At 44.4% G+C, this 25,562-nt stretch overlaps 1 protein-coding gene across 2 annotated transcripts in view; it reads left to right on the top strand.

Moving 5' to 3' along the window:
- The window catches only part of SPIDR (scaffold protein involved in DNA repair), a 581,260-nt gene that overhangs the window by 34,790 nt on the left and 520,908 nt on the right, over positions 1-25,562 (top strand). For both annotated transcript variants that reach the window (XM_040431991.1, XM_040431990.1), the window contains exons 2-5: positions 12,603-12,758; positions 13,187-13,256; positions 15,961-16,143; positions 18,302-18,459. In XM_040431991.1, coding sequence (XP_040287925.1) covers positions 12,603-12,758; positions 13,187-13,256; positions 15,961-16,143; positions 18,302-18,459 — 567 coding nt within the window. The remainder of the gene's footprint in view (positions 1-12,602; positions 12,759-13,186; positions 13,257-15,960; positions 16,144-18,301; positions 18,460-25,562) is intronic.

Raw genomic sequence — 25,562 nt, 5'->3', positions numbered from 1 at the left:
TAAACATCTACAGAATAGTGTGGAGGTCCGGAGGGATTACCTGACCTATTTGGGCATTAAGATAGGCCGCACTCCAGCGTCATTATACACTCTGAATTACCCCCCTCTCTTCCTTAAAATAGAGAATGAATTGGAGAAATGGCAGGACTTGCCCTTGTCAGTGTGTGGGAGGGCTCACTTAATCAAAATGGTGAGCTTCCCAAAGCTTCTCTACCCGCTTCAGACAATTCCATTATTGATAAAACACGTGGATGTGGTTAGGATGCAAAGGGCGTTTAACCGTTTCCTCTGGAAAACTAAGAGACCTCGCATCGCTTATGCTAAATTAACGATGCTGAAATATGAAGGGGGGTTGCAATTGCCGAATATTCGCCACTATAACTTGGCGGCGCTCTTCAGGCATGTGCGGGACTGGGTGTGGGGCACGGGCTATTACTCGGCGATTGCATTCGAAAGGGAGTTAGCTGATGGAGAAAACTTGGAGGCCCTATTACATACCAGGATAAAAGACATACCGGTGTCAATAAGGCAGTGCATTCTTTTGAAGGACACCATAATGGCGTGGAAGGCGATCAGGAAAATCTATGGCCTACCTTGTTACCTGTCACCCAGATTACCATTATGGTCGCTACCGGCGTTCCCCCAAGGTAGGGAGAATAGTATGTTTCAGGCATGGAGGGAGAAAAATATACTGAGACTTGAAGACCTGCTTCATACTTCTGGTCTCCACTGGTTAGATTGGGATCAGGTTAAGGTACAATTTGATTTTCAGGATGCCCACTATCTTCCCTACCAGCAAATAAAAAGCTATTGTAGTGCCCAGGCATCTTCTGTTGGGGATGCTGATAGGTTAGCATGGTTTGTGGCCTTGCTAGGCAAGGATGGCTCTCACATGCCCCTCTCTGAATTACAACGCAGGCTTCATAGTATCCAGACGATCGGCCTGGTAAAAGGGGCCTACAAGCCCTGGGAGAGAGAGCTATCTGACCCGAACATAACAAAAAAAGATGAGGGAAGGCATGGAATTGGTCAGACGGGCGACATATAATGAGCAGTGGAGAGAGACACAATTAAGACTCATGCATCGAGTGACGTATGCTTTCAATTTGTCCTATCGTGACGCCCCTGCCCATTATCTTCGTGAGTGTCCGAAGTGTAGCCTTCAGAAGGCGGGTCTATTACATGCCATTTGGGAGTGCCCGAAAGTGCAACCGTTGTGGAAACAGGCCATAGAAGCTATTGATGACATTTGGGGTGATACGGTGGGTACCACACCACAACAGTGCGTATTCCATTACATACCTAAAAATCAGGAGGAGGAAATGGGATCGCTGGTTGCGAAGCTAGGTGTACATCTTCTGTTGATGTCGGTTAAAAAGTCTCTCCTACGACACTGGCTAGAAAAGGAAGTTCCAGTGTGGGAGGAGGTCATAGGGGTGATGAAGAATGTTCTTTATTTAGAAAGGCTGGAGGTAGAACAAGATAAAGAACGCTTGGTCGAGAAGTTTATTAAAAAATGGAGGAGGTTCATAGAGAAACAACTTTCGGTTATTGAAATTCAGGAACTTATGGCCCCATTTAAACTCACAGGGTGGTATCTAGAGGCTCAGCTGGCAGATAGGCTGGGGAGATTGGCCCATTAGTTCGACTGGTAGGCGAGGGAATCATCCAGGGCGGAGGATGGGGTACTGCGGGTGAACCACTTCAAGTCCAAAAAGCTTAGATTGGTGTTCAGGGGTGGGGAGGGGGGGGGGGGCGGGAGGTTGAGTGGGGGAGGGGAGTTGGGGAATATTATGATAAAATGTGTATTGAGAAATCTTATTTTCCAAACTGCTTGCACAACTGTGCTTTGATGCAAATTTCCTGTATTGTATTGTTTCTATACCCAATGCTGTACAACTGATTTCTCAATCCAATAAAGAGATTTTTGAAAAAAAAATAAAAAAAATAAAAAGTTCTATGAACTCACTATGCCCATCAGCGAATACCTTAGGGTGTGTACTTTCAGAAATGGGGTCATTTGTGGGGTGTTTGTACTGTCTGGGCATTGTAGAACCTCAGGAAACATGACAGGTGCTCAGAAAGTCAGAGCTGCTTCAAAAAGCGGAAATTCACATTTTTGTACCATAGTTTGTAAACGCTATAACTTTTACCCAAACCATTTTTTTTTTACCCAAACATTTTTTTTTTATCAAAGACATGTAGAACTATAAATTTAGAGCAAAATTTCTATATGGATGTCGTTTTTTTTGCAAAATTTTACAACTGAAAGTGAAAAATGTCATTTTTTTGCAAAAAAATCGTTAAATTTCGATTAATAACAAAAAAAGTAAAAATGTCAGCAGCAATGAAATACCACCAAATGAAAGCTCTATTAGTGAGAAGAAAAGGAGGTAAAATTCATTTGGGTGGTAAGTTGCATGACCGAGCAATAAACGGTGAAAGTAGTGTAGGTCAGAAGTGTAAAAAGTGGCCTGGTCTTTCAGGGTGTTTAAGCACTGGGGGCTGAGGTGGTTAATGGTGTTGTCACGGGCTTCTCGTCCTGGAACAAATCCTACCTGTTCTCTATGAATACAATTTGGTATGTGGGGGTGTAATCTTAAGGCTAGTATTTTGGCAAATATTTTCAGGTCGATATTAAGAAGGGAGATGGGCCTATAATTGGAACAAAGGGAATGGTCCTTGTCCGGTTTGGGGATAACTGTGATATGGGCCTGAAGAGTTTGAGATGGGAAGGGGCATGTGGCGGATATAGAATTGAATGTATCTAGGAGTATGGGGGCCAGATCTTCCGTGAAGTATTTATAGAAACGTGCGGTTAACCCGTCTGGGCCGGGACTCTTCCCATTTTTGAGGTCCTTAAGGACTTATAGGAGCTCTGATGGAGAAAAATCTTCCTCCATACCAGCAGATGCATCGTCCGGAAGATTCGAGGGGCCAAATTGAGATAGGTAGTTTTGTATGTCGTGGGACGACGGTTTCGGAACAGATGTATATGTGTGATCTAAGTTATATAGGTCCGAGTAAAATGACCGGAACTCACGTGCAATTTCAAGTGGGGCATGTATCTGTCCTTTCGAACCTACATTCAATGAGGGAATATGTGTGAGAGGAATACGCGGATGTAAAGCTTTCGCCAGCCATTTACCACATTTGTCACCAAACTCGTAATAACCTCGCTTAACTTTATCTCTCACGCAAAGAGATTTTTGATCTAAAATTTTTAATATCTGCTGTCGGATGGAGGAGAGTTCAGCTTTAAGAGAATCTGACGCAGAGGTTTTATTAATGGTCTCTTTAGCTTCAAGCTCTGTAAAAAGAGCAGCTAACTTATGTGTCCTCTCTCTTTTAAGCCGAGACCCGTGGGACAGAAAAACGCCTCTAACCACACATTTGAGTGCTTCCCATTTTAGAGGGGAAGCAGTGTTATCCGATCGATGGTCAGCAATAAAATCAGCAATGGTTTTCTTTATAGCTGCAGAACAAACCGAATCATTTAAGAGATTATCATTTAATCTCCAAGTGAATGTGCGAGGGGATGTGTGAGTTGGGGACAGTAGTCCAAATACCGGAGCATGATCCGACCATATCATAGAATCGATCGAGCATCGGGGATCAAGGTCCAAGAAGCTCTGCGATACGAAGAGATGGTCCAGTCTGCTGTATGTGTTGTGTGCAGCAGAATAGTAGCTGTAATCTCTGACACCCGGATGCAAGATCCTCCAAAGATCAACCAACCTGAGGGATGTGAGTGCTGTTCTGAACTTACGCAACGAAGTGGGAGAGATCGTGGACTTACCCACCGAAGAATCAAGCTCGGGGTTCATGGTCATGTTGAGGTCATCGCCCAAAATAAAACGGGAGCCCTCGGCGAAGCCAGCTAATCTTCTCAACAGCTTGGTCCCAAAGGAAGCCTGGCCCTGGTTAGGGAAGTACATATTAGCGACAGTAAATATGTGATCATTAAGTGCAAGTTTAAGGAATATATAGCGCCCCTTAGTGTCAATGTCAGAGGCCAAGACCTTGGGTTGAAAGGCTTTGTGGAAAGCTATGGAGACTCCACCCGCTTTTTTGTCTGGGTGTGGACTATGGAACCAGGTAGGGTAGTACCTGTTCCTGCAATTTGGAATGGATGAGACCTTGAAATGGGTCTCCTGGATCAACGCTATCATGATCCTCTTTTTATGAAATCGGTATAGGATTTGACTGCGTTTCTCAGGTTTGTTAAGGCCCCTGGCATTAAAGGAGCTAAACGATAACAATCCTGCCATGGTGAATGGAAGGGATAGGGGTCAAGGGTGTATGGAAAGACTACACGGAGGGGAAGAAACAAGGGGAAGACGTAGGACAAACAGACAATACAATTAGGGAACACTGGGATGTCAATGAACAGATTATGATAATCTGAGTAGTAACAGGAACCAAACAATCGGTTCAACGGTCACTAAGTAATGACTATTCGTCATATACAACACTCAGTAGGTGTTGTAATACCTAGTGGGGGTAAGAGAAGACAAGGGCATTGCGGCTGCCTGACTTGTCTCCGGGTAGACAATGGAGTAAGTGGTTATAACAGGTCACAATCAAACTGTCAGAACATTTGGTAGAACATTATGAGTATTCTAAAGAGCCTGTGCAACTAGGCTTCCTTAAAGAGGAAAATAAATTGCAACTAGAGGCTGGAACCTCTCAATAACTAGACAGTTCAATCTTTAGGCGGACGAGAGCTTCTAGGTGGTCTCTGTTGTTTTGGCAGCGCCGTCTGCCAGGGGTCTCTGTGTGGCACAGAAATCATCTCCCGCTGTCTGGGCCAATCAGGAAGGCTGACCAATGGTAAGTTGAAAGTGTCCAGTATCTTCTGGAGGTCAGTGATGGTCTTAAAAGCGGCAGACTTCCCATCTTTTCTGGCGAAGAGCTGAAAGGGGTAGCCCCAGCGGTAGATAATATCATTGTCCTTAAGGAGGATCAATAAAGGTTTGAGGGCTTTCCTCAGCATGAGTGTACGCCTAGCTAGATCTGGTAAGATGAGCACTCCGGGGTAATCCGGGAGACTTGGCGACACGTTTCTAGAGGCTTTAAGGATCTCTTCCTTCTCTTTAAAGAAATGAATCCTGCACACTATGTCACGCGTGCGAGCTGGATCGGAAAGTTTCGGACCCAGAGTTCTGTGGAACCTGTCAATTTCGACCGGGGTATCTGAGCTTTTATTAAGTAGCTTGACAAATAGATCTTGAGCCCAATGTTCCAGGTCCTGTGGGAGAACAGATTCTGGGACTCCCCTTATGCCTAGATTATTTCTCCTATTTCTGTTTTCTATGTCATAAAGATGACTCAGTATGTCCTAGATCTGACCTGTATGATCTTGCAGGATCTGCTGGTGAGACTCCAGTGTCTGGAGGGTCTGTTCTTGGATGGCTTCCACATCCTCCACTCTGTGGCCCACTTGCTTGATATCTGCATGTAGGCCAGCAATATCTTGCTTATGTGACGCTTCAAGCTTAGTGAAGAGAGCATTCAGCTCATGCTTTGTAGGCAGAGCTTTAAGATGGACCTTTCAGTCCCATTCCTCCTCCTGTGAGGACGGTGTCGCCTGTACCTCAACACTTGGACGCCCCGGTGAGTGGTGTGACTGAGCTGAGGAGCTGGGTGAAGAGTGCCTGCTATCCGTCATGGCGGGTGAGGATGGGGCCACTGAAGACTGGCTGTGGACCGCTCCTGCATATGACCGTATACTCGGTGTATCAGGCGGTGATCGACTAGGGTCAGGAGATGTTGCTGCAGCGGCCTGCGCCGCTATCTTCTCACCAGGAGGTGCGTCCGCCATCTTACATCGAGTGGATGTCTTGGCGCCACTCGCCGGCTGAGAGCTGGATGCTAGAAATTGCTCCATGGCGCCTGATTTTCTGTCCACCGGTGCCGGTGTGGACGAGGTTCTTTTCCCCCTGTTTTTCATGTTGGTAGGAGAATCAGTTGTGTCCTGGGCTCTGAATAACTGCCGGAGATAGTCAGGAGCTCTGAGTGCGCACTGCTCACTCGGCCATTGGCAAGCTCCGCCCCCCACAAAGAGAGGATTTTATACCCTCAAGAAAGTCTCGGTACTGGGTATTAAGGTGATCACATAATAGGAACATAATACAGTCAAGTCTTGAGATGTCGCGCAGACCAGAGGCTGCTAGTAACAACCCACGTGTTCACATTGCTGTGCGGTGCCAGATCACTACAAGACGAACGTACAGAAATACAAGCTGGTGCTGCCCAATGCCAGCAAATGTGAGCAGCCCTGAAGTGGTTAATTAGCAGTGTGCCACCTACTGGATTGTTTTGCAGGAGACACTTTTTGTAGAGATGTGGACCTTATATCGGCCATTGAAAAAAAAGAAGGGAGATGCAGTGAACATTTGCTCTGTGGTTTCTGCATTATTTGTGATGTGCGTGCTGTAATATCCTTCTGGATTCTGTAAGTATATCCATAACCACTTGAAGCCCACTGGGATAGTGGTTACTGTTTTGCTCCATGCAGAGCACATGTGATTCACACATTTCCCGGAGCGGACCAGAGGAGATTTGACTTGGCAGAGTTTATTGGAGGGCAGCCAACAATTCCTGTGATGTAACATCTCCTGACTTTCTAGTGTTTTCCTGGATGGTGCTGAAACTCAGTTTTTTTTTGTTTTTTTTTTGTATTTTCTTTTTAGATTTATGTACATTGCATGGATAGGTAGGTAATGCATTGCTGATTTCCCGGAGGATCAGAAGTCGAAGGAATAGTGCGTGTGTGTATTTTTACATAATGAAATGCCTCAACAGAGAAGTATTTGCCAGCTTTTTCAATTCTGATGTGATACTAATGTTTATCCTCTCATATGCTCCTATATTTTATAAGAAGCTCATTATATAAGCTTTTTCACTTATGTTTCCTATTATTCTGTAGACATGGTTCCCCACGTTTAAGCTTAAAGGGGTTCTGCACTTTGTTTTAACTGATCTATCCTCTGGATAGATCATCAGCTTCTAATCGGCGGGGGTCCGACCCCCAGGACCCCCGCCAATCAGCTGTTTGAGAAGGCAGCGGCCCTTCTCACTGTTTACCGCTGGCCCAGTGACGTCACGACTAGTATCAACTAGCGTGGGCGGGGCTAAGCTCTGTTCACTTGAATGCCATATATATCCTGCCATATATATCCTGCCATAGTCCCTGTAGACTATAATGGGGCGGGGGCGGAGTTCCGGCGGCGGCATGGCGAGAGGCAGCCGGACTAAAAGTACTGCATGCCTTTGAAATGCTGCCAAAAAAAAAATTCTGACGGCGGCTATCCCTACTTTTCCAGGCAGGCTGTCCCTGCCCTGCATGAACAAGTGGCAGAACATATCAGGTGTGGCAAGGTCCAGCTATACATGGACTAGTAAACACGGGCAGGGACGTTATATCTCCCTAACTGTCCACTGCGAAAATGTAGTGGCGGCTGGGCCTGAGGCAGAAAGCGATTTGGCACACGTCCTACCGCACCACCAACTTCAGCACAGCCAGGGGGAAATGACAGAAGGCTGTTCTGAATTTTATATGTTTGGGGGAAAAACCCCACCGCGCAGGAGCTGTGTAATGGCATGGAAGAACATACCGATGAGTGGCTGGTGCTGCTGAGCCTCAAGCCTGGCCTGGTGGTGTGCCACATTGGGCGAAATCTCGTAGCAGCTCTGGGCCTAGCCGGTTTGACGCACAACTCTTACCTGGAGCATGTGCTGAATTTGGTGGTGCAGAGGTTCCTGAAAAATTACCCCAAAATGTCAGAGCTGCTGCAGAAAGTTCGGGCCGTCTGTGAGCGCTTTCGACGTTCTCACCCTGCTGCTGCTCGCCTGTCTGTGCTGCAGCATAACTTCTGCCTTCCCGCTCACTGCCTCATATGCAATGTACCCATAAGGTGGAACTCCACCTTCCACATGATGGAGAGACTGTGCGAGTAGCAGCAGGCGATAGCGGACTTTCAGCTTCAGCACGCACGGGTGAGTTGCTCTGCGGAACACCACTTCACCACCAGTGAGTGGGCGTCCATGCGGGACGTGTGTAATGAGTTGCGCTGTTTTGAGTACTCCACCAACATGGCCAGCGCCGATGACGCTGTTCTCAGCGTTACTATCCCACTTCTACGTCTCCTTGAAAAAACGCTTTGGTCGATGATGGATGAGGAGAAGGAACAGGGATCATTTCCACGGTTATCAAGCCAGACATCCACAGCTGGCTTAGAGGGTGGGTTCCTGCACCAACAGCGGCCAGGTACACAACTGTCCAGCCAGGGCACAGTTTTGGAGGAGGAGGATCCCCGTTCACAGCAGGGTGGCATCCAAATCAGCTCACGGGTATCACTGGAGCTGGGGGTATACAGAGGACACAGACTATACAGTTCCTGAGGACAGCTTGTCGTTGCTTCTGGGCAGCCTGGCACACATGAGCGACTACATGCTGCAGTGCCTGCGCAATGACCGCCGAGTTGTCCTGATTCTTACGCATGCTGATTATTGGGTGGCCACCCTGCTGGATCCCTGCTTCAAGGAGAACGTGCCGTCCTTCTGTCACTGGAGCGTGATTGAAAGATGTGCGAGTACAAGCGCACGCTGCTAGTGGCGCTACTGATGGCCTTCCCATCTGACAGCGGGGGCTCAGTGGAATCACGAGACGGAGGAGGAGGTGGTCGCCAATGCAGCTGTGGATCCGCCAGCACCTCAAAAGGAAGGGTTAGCATGGCCAAAATGCGGAAAAGCTTTGTCAGCACGCCACAACATCCAGCACCACCATCTGATACGGACCATCTTAGCAGGAGGCATCATTTCAGCAACATGGTGCAACAGTACGTGTGAACATATCTGCGCCTACTGAGTCTTCTCCATTTAACTTCTGGGTCTCCACATGGCCTGAGCTTGCCCTTTACGCCTTGGAGGTGCTGGTCTGCCCTGCAGCAAGTGTATTGTCCAAACGTGTTTTTAGCACGGCAGTGGGTGTGATCACAGACAGGGGCATCCGCCTGTCCACAGCCAACGTGGACAAGCTCACGTTCATTAAAATGAACTAGGCATGGATCCCACAGGACTTGTCCGTACCTTGGTCAGAGTAGAGAGGTATACCAGCCGCACCTAGCCATTGTTATATCCAGTGCGTTCTATTTGCTATTTCCCAATGTTTTGGGGCCTTCACAAACGAAAAAAATAAAACAAAATAAAATAATAAAATAATTCTTGGCTACCTCCTCCGTCTCCTCTGCCTACACTGCCACGTCCGCCTCCTCCTCCACTTGGACCTCCACCTTCTGGCTCAAGATTATTATGTCTTATATTGGCAGAGTAGAGAAGTATACCGGCTGCACCCACACATTTTAAAAAACTTTAACAGTGTCAGCTTCCTCCCCCAACTCTTCCACCTGCACCGCCACATCCACCTCCTCTACTCGGACCTCCACCTCTTGGTTCAAGATTATTATTTGTTATATTGGCAGAGTAGTGAAGTATACCGGCCGCACCCCAAAAAATTAGGTCACACACAGAATTAACAGACAAAATACAAACAAACAACAAAAACATTGTTGGCTTCCTCCTCCGCCTCTTCCACCTACACCGCCATATCTACAGCCTCCTCAACTTCTTACTCCACATGGACCTCCGTCTCCTGGTTCAAGATTATTATTTTTTATTTTTATGTATTTCATGTTAAGTCCTTTCCCTATCCACATTTGTTTGCAGGGCAATTGTACTGCTTTTAACCCCATTTTGGATCCTTTTGCAGCCCTCTATCACTTTCTATGACTTTTTTCTTATTTATTTTTTTAACAGCCATTTTTTGTTCGGGGTCAAGTTTGGAACCCGAACCGAACTTTGAAACAAAGGAGGTGCAAAAACGAAACATTATGGGTATCACCGTCTGTACTATTAAAATATAAAAATATTTATCTCATATGGCAAACAGTGCAACAGAAAAAGTCAAAATGGCTGATTTGCCGTATTTGGTTGCTTCAGCTCCCGCCAAAATTTTAATAAAAAGTAATCAAAAACTCATACACACTCCAAAATAATATCAATTAAAAGTACAGATTGCCCCGCAAAAAATGAGCCCTCACACAGCTCCGTACACATAAAATTAAAAAGTTATGGGGGGGGGGGGGGGGGGGGGGTAAGAATTAGGGTTGTCACGATACCAACATTTTAATTCGATTTCGATACCATAAAGTATTGTGATATTTGATATCACGCGAAAAAATAAAACACCAAAAAAGCTGCGTGCATTCCGCATTTTATGGAATGTCCGGCCCATAATTTAACAGTCTGATCTTAGTTTTTGGGGGGACAAGGTGACTAACAAAATGGCGACTCGCGCAGTTTTTATTTTTTTCTGTTACGGTGTTCACCGCATAGGAGATATTTTTTTATATTTTAATAGTTCGCACTTTTTTGGTCGAGGCGATATGTAATATGTTGTTATTGTTTATTATGTTTATATATTTTATATATTTTTTTTTGCTTTTTATTTAATAACTATTTCTCCCCTTAGGAGCTAGAACCTGGGATCTTTTCATCCCTTGTCCTATTCACCCTAATAGAGCTATATTGGGGTGAATAAAACTTTACACTGTCCCTGCTGCCATGGTAACCAATCGGAGCCCCAGCTGGGGCTCCCATCAGAAGCTGCCACTGCACCACCAATGAATGAAGAGTAGGGGAGCGGACCCTGTGACCACTGCCACCAATGATTATAATACTGGCGGTGTGGCGCACTGCACCACCAATGAAGATAAGTAACCTTTTAATACAAATACAGGAGGTGGGTGCCGGCAATCTGCACCTGACGGGTTAACTGCCATTGATCGCATATCCCTGTCATAGGGGCCGGGTGCCGGCTATGTGATTCTGCAGCCGACACCCGCCTTATCTTCATTGGTGGTGCAGTGGCCACAGCCCTCCCCTCCTCCTCCTCTCTCTCTTCTTCTGGCAGTAGCGGCACGGGGGGGGGGGGGGGAGGGGAGGAGACGACTTCTCCCCTGTGCACTGAGAGTAGCTCGCTCCATTTTCTCTGATACTAGGCTGTGCAGTAGCGCAGCCTAGTATCGTTAAATGTTAAATCCCGGTATCGAAACTATACCGGTAACCAGCCGTGGTAAACAGCGATGCCGGCGGATACAGCAGGGGCCCGGCTACCAGGGACTGCCGGACCCCTGCAGTGATCGAGCGCGCACCGCTCCGGTGCCCGCCCGATCATTCCGCCAATGCATCCCCTGCTGTACATATACGGCGTTCTGCGTTAAGGGCTTAAAGGCATTCTGTTAGGCCCCTTTCACACGGGCGAGTATTCCGCGCGGATGCGATGCGTGAGTTGAACGCATTGCACCCGCACTGAATCCTGACCCATTCATTTCTATGGGGCTGTGCACACGAGCGGTGATTTTCACGCATCACTTGTGCGTTGCGTGATAATCGCAGCATGCTCCTCTTTGTGCGTTTTTCACGTAACGCAGGCCCCATAGAAATGAATGGGGTTGCGTGAAAATCGCAAACATCCGCAAGCAAGTGTGGATGCGGTGCGATTTTCACGCACGGTTGCTAGGAGACTATCGGGATGGGGACCCGATCATTATTGTTTTCCCTTATAACATGGTTATAAGGGAAAATAATAGCATTCTTAATACAGAATGCATAGTAAAATAGGGCTGGAGGGGTAAAAAAATTAAATTAAATTAAACTCACCTTAATCCACTTGCTCACGCAGCCCAGCATCTCTTATGTCTTCTTTTTTGCTGTGTGCAGGAAAAGGACCTGTAGTGACGTCACGCCGGTCATCACATGGTCCGTCACATGATCTTTTACCATGGTGATGGATCATGTGATGGACCATGTGATGACCGGAGTGAGGTCACCACAGGTCCTTTTCCTGCACACAGCAAAAAAGAAGACATAAGAGATGCTGGGCTGCGTGAGCAAGTGGATTAAGGTGAGTTTAATTATTATTATTTTTTATTTTTTTTACCCCTCCAGCGCTATTGTACTATGCATTCTGTATTAAGAATGCTATTATTTTCCCTTATAACCATGTTATAAAGGAAAATAATACAATCTACAGAACACCGATCCTAAAGCCCGAACTGCTGTGAAGAAGTTCGGGTTTGGGTACCAAACATGCGCGATTTTTCTCACGCGAGTGCAAAACGCATTACAATGTTTTGCACTCGCGCAGAAAAATCGCGCATGTACCCGCAACGCCCGTGTGAAAGAGGCCTTATGCATTCAGTCACAGAATTCCGTTATGGCCAATTCATTTATATTCCTGCTCATTCTAGGCTTTAAAGACAAGGAGGCGGTCTTATCAGTGACTGAAAGCTATCTGTGTACACAGCATTATGTCCATTTAATTCAATAGATTCCAGGCCTAACAGAGACACACAGCCTTATAAATCATTATAATGCTGTGCATTCCTGTCAGAGGATGAGAGGTCAGAACGGGACCTCGCACTGCCACATGCAGCAAGTTTCTCGCATTGAATTTGCTAATGTGTAAAATGACTGATCCTTAATGTACAATCAACTATAAAATGCAACTCCGTTAAAACCTTTTATTGTTCTTACAGGGGAAACGAACATCGGATAAGATACATGCAGTTTTTCCAGATGACTTAGATCATGGTGCCAAAAAATCCTCAACAAAGCCAAACTTTAGGCCCCAGTCCCTCAGTAAAGCATGGATGCGATGTGCTGAGGGATTTGATGGATGTCAGGCAGAAAAGGTAGGAGCTTCCAAATTTTTCATTTTTTTTTTTTATGTATATATGGTCATGTCTACTGTAATGTCTGTACCAAGATCTGCCTGTATATTTCTATAAACATTTTTCTTTGGTATAATTCTGACTTAAAGGGCATCTGTCTGCAGATTTGTACCTATGAAACTGTCTGACCTGTTACATGTGCCCTTGGCAGCTGAATGCATCTGTGTTGGTCCTATGTTTTGCAAAATGCAGAACACACATGGCCGGTATCCGTGTTTTGTGGATCTGCAATTTGTGGACCTCAAAAATGGCTGTGGCCTTGTGCATGAGCCCTTAGGGTGGATGTTGATTCTCTATGATCTTATGCAATACAATTTACCCACAGCTGAAATACTTGCAGATGTTTATTCAAATCTTCATTTTCATGTTTTTTATCCTTTATTTGATAGTCCTCCAGATCATCTGAAAGAAAATCCCGAAGCGTTCAGCACGTAGCCCACTCAGTTGTGTTTGATGAAGGTAAATGAGAAGTTTTATGAAGTGACTTTCCTAAAGAGGACCTGTCACCACCCCTGATTTGTCTTAATAAATCGTATTACACATGAATCAACAATTTTACTGAATATTTTCTTATGACATTATGTTCTACCATCCCTCTATTATTCCTGTTAGACGTTTATGAATTAATTGGCAACTGAGTGTTACAGATTAGATGTGTCTCCTCACAGTCTGACACTGTCCAATCAGCGCTGCCAGTGTAAGACTATGCAGGGGCGCACTCCCAACTGGTAACACCCAGTTGTCCATTTATAAATTTCTAGTAGGAATAGTCCGACTAGTACCTCAGAACCGAAGCAGAGTTCGGTTTTAAGTTTTAAAGGGGTTCTCCACTTTAATAATCGACTACTGTAGTTATTCAACAAAATCATGCGCGACTTCGTGAACAACTAACTTTGGCTTATCGGGGCCCATACATTCTAATACTGTACTGAGACGAATCTCTGTACAGTATTATTCCGAAGTTTTGAACGAAGCGACTCCGGATTAAGCATTCGAAGCTCGCTTCGCTCATCACTAAATGGGACCTAAATGGAATGCTACTTGCTGGCCATTCAAATGAAGGGAATCACTCCCTCTGTGACATCCTTATGGCCCTCATAAGGCATATTGAGAGGGGTTGTTTTAGTTAGAGATTTGGAAAGTCCCAGGGGGGTCTGCTAATGACAGGATATGCAGATAACAAATAAGACACACTGGTAATTGATCAGATTGTAGAGAGCCAATGTAGCTTAAGATGGATTTACACCACTCAATTGTCGGACAAACGTTCTTACAAAAATGCTGCAGATCACCTGATGAATGAGCGAGATGCTTGTTGATAGAGTGAGACATTTTTTCATGTTGACACTAGGGATGAGTGAATCGACTTCGGATGAAACATCCGAAGTCGATTCGCATAAAACTTTGTTTCAAGTGATCCGTACAGTATTAGAATGTATTGGCTCCGATGAGCCAAAGTTATTACTTCGCAAAGTCTCGCTAGACTTCGCATAATAACTTCATAAATTGATTTATACTGTAAAAAAAAAACTATTTTCCGAACTTGGGTTCTGGAACTTGGAACTTTAAATACATAAAGGGAATCAAAAAGGTAAAAGAGGAGAGAATATTTAAAAGAAGAAAAACTGCTACAAGAGGACATAGTTTTAAATTAGAGGGGCAAAGGTTTAAAAGTAATATCAGGAAGTATTACTTTACTGAGAGAGTAGTGGATGCATGGAATAGCCTTCCTGCAGAAGTAGTTGCTGCCAATACAGTGAAGGAGTTTAAGCATGCATGGGATAGGCATAAGGCCATCCTTCATATAAGATAGGGCCAGGGGCTATTCATAGTATTCAGTAGGCCTGCACAATATATCGCCAAAGCAATCGCAATTAATCGCCATATCGCAATCGCCAATTGGCCGACCCAAAAATTCTGCAATTGTATTACCATATTTTTCGCTTTATAAGACTAACTTTTTTTCCCGCAAAAGTGGGGGGAAAATGGCAGTGCGTCTTATAAAGCGATGGTTGACTTTTTACGTGGCTGACATGGATGTATCGCCGCCAGCTATGCTGCACAGCGCGGCTGGCGATACATCAGTTAGTGCGGGGAGGGAGGAGGGGCTGGAGGCAAGTCGTTATTTTAATGAACAAATGTTCTATTTATTCTGTTTATCTGTTCTGTGCTATTAAGAAAATGACAAGTTTTGTTATTTGTACTTTTGCAGTAATGCAAATATGTTATTTAATTTAGTAAAAGATGTTTTATTTTGAAAAACACTGTGCATTTCAGTTCTTGAGTTAAGCATAACTACATTTCAGCATTATCAGTAATTTCTGTGTGCTTTTGCCTTGAAAATCCAAGCAAATAGACCTCTAGCACAATTCCCTTAAAATATCTCATCGCATATCGTTATCGCAATTTTTAGGGCCCTTATCGCAATCGCACAAAATTCCCATATCGTGCAGCCCTAGTATTCAGTATATTGGGCAGACTAGATGGGCTAAATAGTTCTTATCTGCCGATACATTCTGTGTTTCTATGTCTCGCGAGACTTCACAAAGTAATAACTTCCTCTCATCGGAGCCAATACATTCTAATACTGTACGGAGAGCTTGCTCCGTACAGCATTGAAACAAAGTTTTATGCGAATCGACTTCAGATGTTTCATTCGCTCATCCCTAGTTGACACCTAAATCATCGTTTCTGGGCAGCAGATTGTCCTGTCTTGCACCGCAAGATTAGTTACTAAAGTACTTTCAGATTATAATGAATTATTTCTGAAATGTCTGCGTATCTGGTTGTAGGATACATATTAGAACCTCATATTGATTACTTTTTTTTAACTGTTTTTAATAAAAATTATATTTTTTAATGGGAATGTTATAGCTAAATTTTTGGGGGGGATATGATAGTCTTTGGGTAGCTAGTTCTCAGTTAGGTTTAAACTCCGGTACATAGGAAGAACTGCTTGAAGTATCAGTATTCATAAGCCTAATCTAGAAGTGGAACCTACAGAAAATAATGGAATGGAAAGATTTATTACTCTTCTAGGTTTTGGAGCCAATCTTGGTTTTGAATTACAAATACTGATGAAAAGTATTGTGCGTGAGAAAGTGGCCTACACTGAAGTAATCATAGAAGGAATGCTTCAAAAGTTTACTTTGTGTTATTGCAGAAACCTCAGCAGATGAAAGTCTGAAAGATCCTGCTGATATAGTGTGGAGTTCCAGTGATAACGAATGGTCAGATGATGGCAGCAATAAGACTTCACAGCCTGATATTGCAGATGTATCCCCACACAGTGCGAGCAAATCACAAGATATAGAGGTTTCTTTATCCAATGACCGATCAAGCAGTGGTAAGTATCTATACTAAAATAGACCTCTGTGCTTCCACGTTACATCCAACTCCAGTTTATTCTCTGAAAACATGATAATGGGTAATCGACTGTTCAATATTTTTATATGCAGCCTGTGCAAGATAAAGAGTCCTGTATTATTAAACCTGAACGACCCCTTTAATAATAATTTTCTGAAGAGTTTATACCAGATGTATGATTTGCGCAACACCAAATAAGATTAAAGGGTTTGTCTGATGATGTCTGTATGCTCTTCTGAGGCATTTTAAAGAGGTTCTCTATTCCTAGGTCATCAATATCAGCTCAGCGGGGGTCCGACACTGCGCACCCCTGCCGATCAGCTGTTCGGGAGTAGCTATGGCACCGGAACTACATCAACAGCTGATTTGCATGCATTCGCAGTGTTCGGATATTCATGACCTGTCGGAAGGTATACTTTTAGAAACCTCTAAATCAGTGGTTCTCAACCTTTCTAAAGCCGTGACCCCTTAATACAGTTCCTCATGTTGTGGTGACCCCGAACCATTACATTTTTTTCCTTGCTACGTCATAACTAATTTTGCTACTGTTGTGATGACCCACCAAAAACACGCACAGACACCAATACACCAAATGTTAATTCAAATACACAAGTATTCATTCATACCCACAGAACTTTAGCATAAATACAAAATATTTGTAAACCAAATAAATAACTTTAAAATAAATAATAAACAACAAATACCCCCTAAAAAATACATCAGTGGTGCTCACAGTACCCCCCCCCAAAAAAAAAATTTAAAAAAATCAGTGGTGCTCAGGGTACCCCTCAAATAAATAAATCAGTGGTGCTTCAAGTCCCCCCCAAATAAATAAATCAGAAGTGCTCAGGGTACCCCCAAATAAATAAATCAGTGGTGCATCAGGTTTCCCCCAAATAAATAAATCAATGGTGCTCAGGGTCCCCCAAATAAATAAATCAGAAGTGCTCAGGGTCCCCCAAATAAATAAATCAGCGGGGCTTCAGGTCTCCCCCAAATAAATAAATCAGCGGGGCTTCAGGTCTCCCCCAAATAAATAAATCAGCGGTGCTCAGGGTACCCCCAAATAAATAAATCAGAAGTGCTCAGGGTCCCCCAAATAAATAAATCAGCGGGGCTTCAGGTCTCCCCCAAATAAATAAATCAGCGGTGCTCAGGGTACCCCCAAATAAATAAATCAGTGGTGCATCAGGATTCCCCAAAATAAATCAATGGTGCTCAGGGTCCCCCAAATAAATAAATCAGCGGGGCTTCAGGTCTCCCCCAAATAAATAAATCAGCGGGGCTTCAGGTCTCCCCCAAATAAATAAATCAATGGTGCTCAGGGTACCCCCAAATAAATAAATCAGTGGTGCATCAGGTTTCCCCCAAATAAATAAATCAATGGTGCTCAGGGTCCCCCAAAAAAAAAAAATCAGAAGTGCTCAGGGTCCCCCAAATAAATAAATCAGCGGTGCTTCAGGTCCCCCCCAAATAAATAAATCAATGGTGCTCAGGGTCCCCCAAATAAATAAATCAGAAGTGCTCAGGATCCCCCAAATAAATAAATCAGCGGTGCTTCATGTCCCCCCAAATAAATTAAGCCTTGCTCAGCCAAATAATTAAAATAAAATTAGCCAGGCTCAGCCAGGTTCAATTAAATCATTGGTGGCAGTGGTGCTCAGCGGCGGTGTCATTAAAACTCGGACCTCAACAGACAGGCGGCCCGACTTACCCGTCCAGACGTCAGGCTCCTTCAAGCACAGGCAGTGATAGGACATCACTTCCTGTGCGCGAGGATAAGGGGCCGCTGCCGTTGTGCGGGCGACCCACAATAGGAAGCCTCAGGCGACCCCCCGGAAAGGGCCGATCGACCCCCAAAGGGGTCGCGACCCCTAGGTTGAGAACCGCTGCTCTAAATTGATCAAATATTTTTTGTCTTGAAGTCATCATCATTGACAAGTTTTGTGTCAGATGCTTGCCTCTATCTTTAGAAGTAAATGAAAGAAAGTGGCTATTTATTTATTTATTTTTGGCTTCTTTGCTTCCATCGAGGTATCCGACGGTTTCATGAGAAAACTATGAAGTCTGCAATGGAAGTGCTTATAATCAAATTGCCAAATGATTTTTATTCGTTTTGTTTGATATATTTTAACTAGGTGACGTTCCTCATATTACTGACTGGCAAGAAGACAGTGACGTGGAGTGTGGTCAGGAAGAGGGCAATGTGTCTGAAGCAGCTGAGAGTGAGGTGGAGATTTCAGACTCTGAGTCAGTGTCCAGTGACCAGAGACAGAGTGACGTAGAAGCTTTGAAAGTAAGTTCTGCTTTTTTTTACTGTTTGAGAAAATCCTGGAGCTTCTGGTTTCTTACACAATCATCATTAACACGTAAGTCTTAACGGTCATCTTCGTCACATTAATTGTCTTTGGAATGAGATATCATGGCTAGATATTTCTGTTACACTCCAAAAATTCCACCATGCAGGACCAATGTTAATAATAAAACGATATCTTTATTATAATCCAGATAAAATCAATTGTGCATAAATAAACATAAAAGTTAAAAAAATCCACATAGAACCAGCACCCCCTCTCCACTCCTAGACGAAACTTTATTGCAAAATGCATTGGGTGCGTTGGGTCTTCTGTGGGGCAGTAGCCAGCCTCCACTGCTGCTCTGTTTACTCTTTTAGGTGTGATTATACTCTCCTGATCTCTTCTTTCAGGTGGCCCTTAAGTACATGCCCACTGGGTCCTTACTGGTACATACAGAGGGTCAATTATCATTTCGAATTACGCCTAAACTAGGTATATTTTAGGAGCAGGTAGCGGCGCAACTAGCTGCGACCTCGCCCTGCTCACACCAGTTCTAAATAAGTGGGCGTGGTGTGCTCAGTGAAGGGGACGATCCGGCAGGCCCATCTCATTCATAATTTTCTACACCTGTTTTAGGCGTAGAAAAAGGTCTAAATGGAACACGGCTCGGAAGCTGCCTTACATTTAGAACTGGTGCTGGATGCGCCGAAGTTATAGAGAGGCATGCGCCTCTTCATAACTTCGGCGGAACCACTGCCTGCTTAGCGCTTTATTAAGACCGGCATCTAAAACGCCCGTCTTAATAAATGTGCCCAAAGTATGTATATTACTCTTATTTTGCTGTAGTTGATTGTTGGTTGCCATTAAGATTTTTGTCCACCAGGTGTCCCCCTTGTTCCATAGATTCTATTTATAAGCTGCAATTTTATTTTATTCTGTATTATAGTAAAGATATATTTTATTATTAACGTTTGTCCTGCATGGCACTATTTTTGGTGTAAGTTTGAATACCGTATTTTTCACCCATAAGACGCACCTGGGTTTTTGAGGAGGAAAATAAGAAAAAATATATTTTGAACCAAAAGGTGTGCTTTTGGTAGGTTTTGAACTACTGTAATGGGGGTCTGTGGATGACACTATTATGGGGCATATGTGGATGGCACTGTTATGGGGGCATATCTGGATGGCACTGTTATGGGGGCATCTGTGGATGACACATATATAGCATCTTATGTGTCATCCACAGATCCCCCATAGCAGTGTCCCTGAGTAGTGAATGGGGGCCTGCATCTGTTTCTGTAATGGCAGCGGGGCCCGATGCAGTCACTGTATTCTACTACACCGGGCCCCGCTCTCTGTAGTATACGGTAATCATATCTAACTTGTGGCTATTGTTTAAAGTATTCCAATCATCTTAAATCTATTGCTGTACTACTTACAACTAACTTCTTGGCTGTCAGGAGGCCGAGCGGGCGGGCGCTCGTAGCGTAGCTCACCACGCTCACTGCGCCTGCGCCGCCTGCTTCATTCATAAACTGGGCGGCGCAGGCTCAGTGAGCTTAGTGAGCTACGCTACGAGCGCCCGGCCTCCTGACTGCCAAGAAGTTAGTTGTAAGCAGTACAGCGCTAGATTTAAGATGATTGGAATACTTTAAACAATAGCCATAAGTTAGATATGATTACCGTATACTACAGAGAGCGGGGCCCGGTGTAGTAGAATACAGTGACTGCACCGGGCCCCGCTGCCATTACAGAAACAGATGCCGGCCCCCAGCCCCTCCTCCCTCTCAGCCTATTCACCGGACGGTCGCAGCATTTGCCCCATAAGACACACTGCTATTCCCCCCCCCACACACACACACTTTGGGGGGGGGGGGGGAGTGCGTCTTATAGGGCGAAAAATACATTGGGTTTTCTAATCGGTGTAGATATTTATGTTGTGGCCACGCTGTAGTAGAGACTGCACTGGCATATAGATCGGCACTGCTTTCAAACGGTTTGCAGCTAAAGCCTTTCAGATAATAGCAGCTTGGTTTCGGACGCAATGTGTGAACCCCACTCTACTGCTAGATGGAAATTATCTATGGTACGTCTGCAAGAGATATATTTACATGATTTCTGACTGCTAATTCTTGCTTGTTTGCTTCGGGGCTGACTGTTTTCAATTTGTGGATGTAGCTTAATTTGTTGCAAAGATATTGCATGTTTCTAAACCATGAAAGGTGTTTTCTACCCCACAAAACTGGCAACCATCCAATGGCAGTTTTTGCCAGACCTGTTTCTAAGGCTACTTTCACACTTGCGGCAGAGTGATCCGGCAAGCAGTTCCGGCAAAACGTATGCCAACTGATGGCATTTGTAAGACTGATCGGGATGCTGATCAGTCAGAAAAATGCATTGAAGTGCCGGATCAGTCTTTCCGGTGTCATCCGGCAAAACGGATCCGGCATTTATTTTTTTCACCGGATCCGGCATTCTGGTATTTTGAATGCCGGATTCAGCACTAATGCATTCCTATTTGGAAAAAAAATGCCGGATCTGGCATTCAGGCAAGTCTTCTGTTTTTTTTGGCCGGAGATAAAACCGTAGCATGCTGCGGTTTTATCTTTTGCCTGATCAGTCAAAATAACTGAACGGAAGACATCCTGATGCATCCTGAACTAATTACTCTCCATTCAGAATGCATGGGGAGAAAACTGATCAGTTATATTCCGGTATAGAGCTCCTAGGACAGAACTCTATGCCAGAAAAGAAAAACGCTACTGTGAAAGTACCCTTAGGCTCAATTCACACCTGAGCGTTCTGAAAGGTGCGCTCTGTATGCGCGATTGTACGGACGTTTACAAGCGCGCATACAGAGACAAGCGTGCACACAGTGTCGCGCGTTCCCGAAAGTCTATAGTACGGGAACGCGCGACAAGCGCCCAAAAAAAACGCTCCTGTACTTGTGTGAGCGTCGGGCGTTTTACAGCGCGATCGTACGCGCTGTAAAACGCCCAGGTGAGAACCATTCCCATAGGGAAGCATTGGTTTCTCCTTGTTGAGCGTTTTACAGCGCGTAGGAACGCGCTGTAAAACGCTCAGGTGTGAATTGAGCCTAAAGGTGCAACATTTGACTTTGGCAGCATTTTTGTAACATTTCTGTAATAGTGCCCCAAATACATATACATGTTGTATTTTACTTTGACAGAGCTGTACAAAATAAGTGGGGAATTTACCATTCCCCTTACACCAGTTTTCTGGCATAGAGAAGCTTCTTGTTTGCAACCTTTTAAATGTCTTTGTACCTAAATCTAGGAGCAAATGGCATTTCTACACCGCCCTCTCCACCTTCTGAGGCACAGTAATATTCTTTTTTGCCAGTTTTAAGGCGTAAAAGAAGACTTACATCTACGGCAGTTCTGAGCCAAATGGATCTCCAGAAGATGCTCCTAAGATGCCTCGCCATAAATTAGGCATAAGAGCAGGAGTTATCATAGACAGGAGTTTTGGTCTATGATAAATTCCTGTACCTGTCACACTGACTAGAACATGTAATTAATTTGTTTAATATTAAACCTTTATGTTCTATTTCCACGCACCTATTGAAGTCTATGGGAGTCTCAGAAAGAGCCGAGTGCTGCTTGTGATTAGGGGGGGAGGGGGTGGGGGTTATACTGATGAATTGTACTGTTAACAAGTAGCAATGTTTATAAAAATGGGAACATGAGCAAAAACTGAGGTATTTTGTGATAAATACTCTTACTTTTGATATTCTACACAACACTTCTTCCAAAGTTGAGTTTTGCTGAAATCATGACAGAAGTGACCGGGTAAGGAAGATTTTGTTGTCCTGGTCACTTATTAATTGGATGGTTGGTGGAGATGAAAATCTTCTATATTAAGTGAAAATATTGATGTGTAAAATGATATTGTTCCCCACTTGAAATAGAGAAGCAGATGCATCTTAAGACTATTTCAGGGAAAGACCATGGTAGTCCTATGTAGGTGCAAAAGATTGTAACAAGCTTTATTCATTCGCTGAAATAATACGTGCATACTTCATCCAAAATGTATATTTCTGATAACATGAATGCAGACTCAAGACTCACGTGACATTTCAGTCCAAACAGGACCTTTGTCAAGTTGTATGTGCAAATAGGAAGAGGGATGTGTGCAGGTGCATGCTGCGCTTGATAATACTTTGTCTTTATTTTTACTCCTGGGAATTGGGATAGGGGCTCTGAGACAGAAGATGAGGACTCTTTAAACCCATTTTTTTGTTTGTTTTAGGTCAGCATTTTTCACCCTTCTGTACTAATTAACAAAGTGAATATAATGAAATGTACCAGCAGAGGGCAGCAGTGCTCCATTGCTCATTAAAGGGGTTGTGCAGTAGGTTTATATTGGTGACCTACCCTCAGGATAGGACATCAGTATCAGATTGGCGTGGTCTGACTTCCGGAAACCCTACAGATCAGCTGTTTGGAGAGGAATCGGCACTGATGCGAGCACTGCATCCTCTTCAAGATTGCACTGCATGTCGTCTCGCTTTCAGAGGTGGTGCAGAGTAATTACAAGTGCTGGTCCCAGTCACTAAAGTCACCAGTCTCCCAGTCTACATGTTAATGGGGAGTTTTGGAGAGCTAGCCGTCTGCTGAAGGCGTATGACCAGCATAAGGGTACGGCCACGTGGTCAGGTTTCCTGATGCAGTTTTGGGAGCCAAATTCAGAAGTGGATCATTGGATCATAAAAGGAGAGAAAGAATAAAGGACAGAGACAACTTCTTTTTTTATTTTTATTTAAATTCACTCCTGGAGAGTGGCTATACCGCAATCTGACCGCGGGGCCATACCCTAACACATAATTAGATTGAAAGCCAACACTGCATCTTGTCACGTTTCAGATTGTGTATACATAGAAAAAAAAGTAAAATATATTTTTTTTCTGTATTTTACCTATACATTAATTTCAGGTAAGTAGTATTAGTTGTGTCTGTCTGGGTATGTCTGATCTCAGCACTTCTGGTTTCCTTTTGCCTTAAAGAGCTTCTCCAGGATCTACATAATGATGACGCATCCTCAGATTAGGTCATCAGTATGAAGTCAGCAGGGGTCCGACTCCCAGAACCCCCGCCTATCACCTGTACAGAGAGGGGCTCTGTGAGCGCTTACGCCTCTTCTTAGGCAATATGGGGTCACGTTCATTGGTCGCATGGCCTACGCGCAGCTCAGCAGTGCTGTAATACCAAGTACTGCTTCTATGCAATGTAAACTCTGGGAGAAGGCCATTACACTCACAGGAGAGCTGCAGCTGATCGACTGGGGTGCCGGGAGTTGGACCCCCGCCAATCTCATATTGATGACCTATCTTGAGGATAGGCCATCAATATGTAAATCCTGGAGAACCTCTTTAATTTTAGCCATCAAGATTTGTTTATTAGGTAAGAAAATCACTATGCTGCTGGACTTTATCATTGAGATATGTTTCAGCCACATGGACAGTGCATCAACTTTAACCTACTTTTACTTTTTACTGTATGTCATAATTTAGTTAACCATTGGTAGAATTTCCGGCATTTATTCTTAATACTCTATCAGGTGAAGCTGGTAATACCTTTATGTTCCCACAGAGGGAGCCGCAATCCAACAAATTCCCCACGTGTGTCTGTTGACACTGCAAAACAATAATATAAAAAATATTGTTTGTATATAGGGGCGTGTGTATTTACTGAGAAAGCTTTCCATTGTGTTCTTATGATACAACTTTGTGTAATTTTGTATTCAGTGTTTACAATATACATTTTTTTTCTTCTGTTTTTAGACAAGTTCATATAATTTCTCTCAGCTGTCCTTCTGGGGGAATTTTCATCTTGTAAAGTTGTGACATTTTGCTAGGATATGACATAACATTATAATTGCGGAGGTCTGACCCCTGGGACCCCCCACTGATGCTGTGAACCAAGGGGCACTGTCCCTCTTCCTTTCCTTCGGCACAGTGGAGCTGCTGTCCACCCACTGTGCAGGGAACTTCAGCAAAGCTCCAGTCAAATGAGCGACAGCTGGGAGCGTCGCTGGGAGGGGGCAGCAGCGATTAAATGGTCACTGTCCATTAAACAAACTTCTCAGAAATCAATAGAATATAAGAGACCTTGTAATACAGAGTGAGGCAAAAGTCTGGACACACCTTTTTAACTGGTGTTTTTGTAGAAAGTTGACTTCCAGTGTGTGAAAGTGTTAATTAGAAGGCTCCATTTTGAAATCTGCTATATTGAATTTTCCCACTAGAAAAATCTGAGCTAATGGGCCATGTAATATGAGTCTTGGCTAGAATTTACTCAGAAAAACATTGAAGGTGTCAGTTTAGGAGTTAAAAAGGTTGTCTCATCTCAGACAATGGCGGCATATCGCTAGGGTATGCCCCCATTATCTGATAGGTGCGGGTCCCACCGCTGGGTCCTGCACCTATATCGAGAACGGAGCCTCAAAAGTGGTGGACTGCACACTGCAAATGCGCAGCTGCCCTCCATTCATTTTCTATGGGGCCGCAGGAAATGGCTGAGCTGTAAAGCACACTGCCAATGGCTCTGGAGCAGTGGAAAAGTGTTCTGTGGAGAGACAAATCACACTTTGCCAGTTTGATGGACGAGTCTGGATTTGTGCACTGCCAGGAGAACGTTACCTTCCTGACTGCATTGTGCCAACTGTAAAGTTTGGTGGAGGAGGGATAATGTTATTGGGTTGTTTTCAGGGCTTGGCCTAGGCACCATAGTTCCAGTGAAGGGAAATCTTAAAGGGGTTTTCCCATCTCAGACAATGGGGGCATTGTCTGATAGGTACGGGCGCCACCGCTGGGACCCCCACCTACAATGAGAACGGAGCCGGGAAATGAACGGAGGGCACACTGCGCATGCGAAGCCGCCCTCCATTCATTTCTATGGGGCCGCCGAAAATACCCGAACGCTGGCTCTGCTATTGCCGTCTGCCCCATAGAAATGAATGGGAGCATGGGCCGCGCATGCGCGGTGTGCTACCATTCACATCTATAGGAGCAGCGCTTGGTGGTGGACGGACCCACCACCAGCCACAGCGCTCCCTGCTTCGTTCTCATTGTAGGTGTGGG

Source organism: Bufo bufo, chromosome 5 (assembly GCF_905171765.1).
Source record: "Bufo bufo chromosome 5, aBufBuf1.1, whole genome shotgun sequence".
Taxonomy (NCBI): domain Eukaryota; kingdom Metazoa; phylum Chordata; class Amphibia; order Anura; family Bufonidae; genus Bufo; species Bufo bufo.
This window is presented reverse-complemented; position numbering and strand designations above follow the sequence as displayed.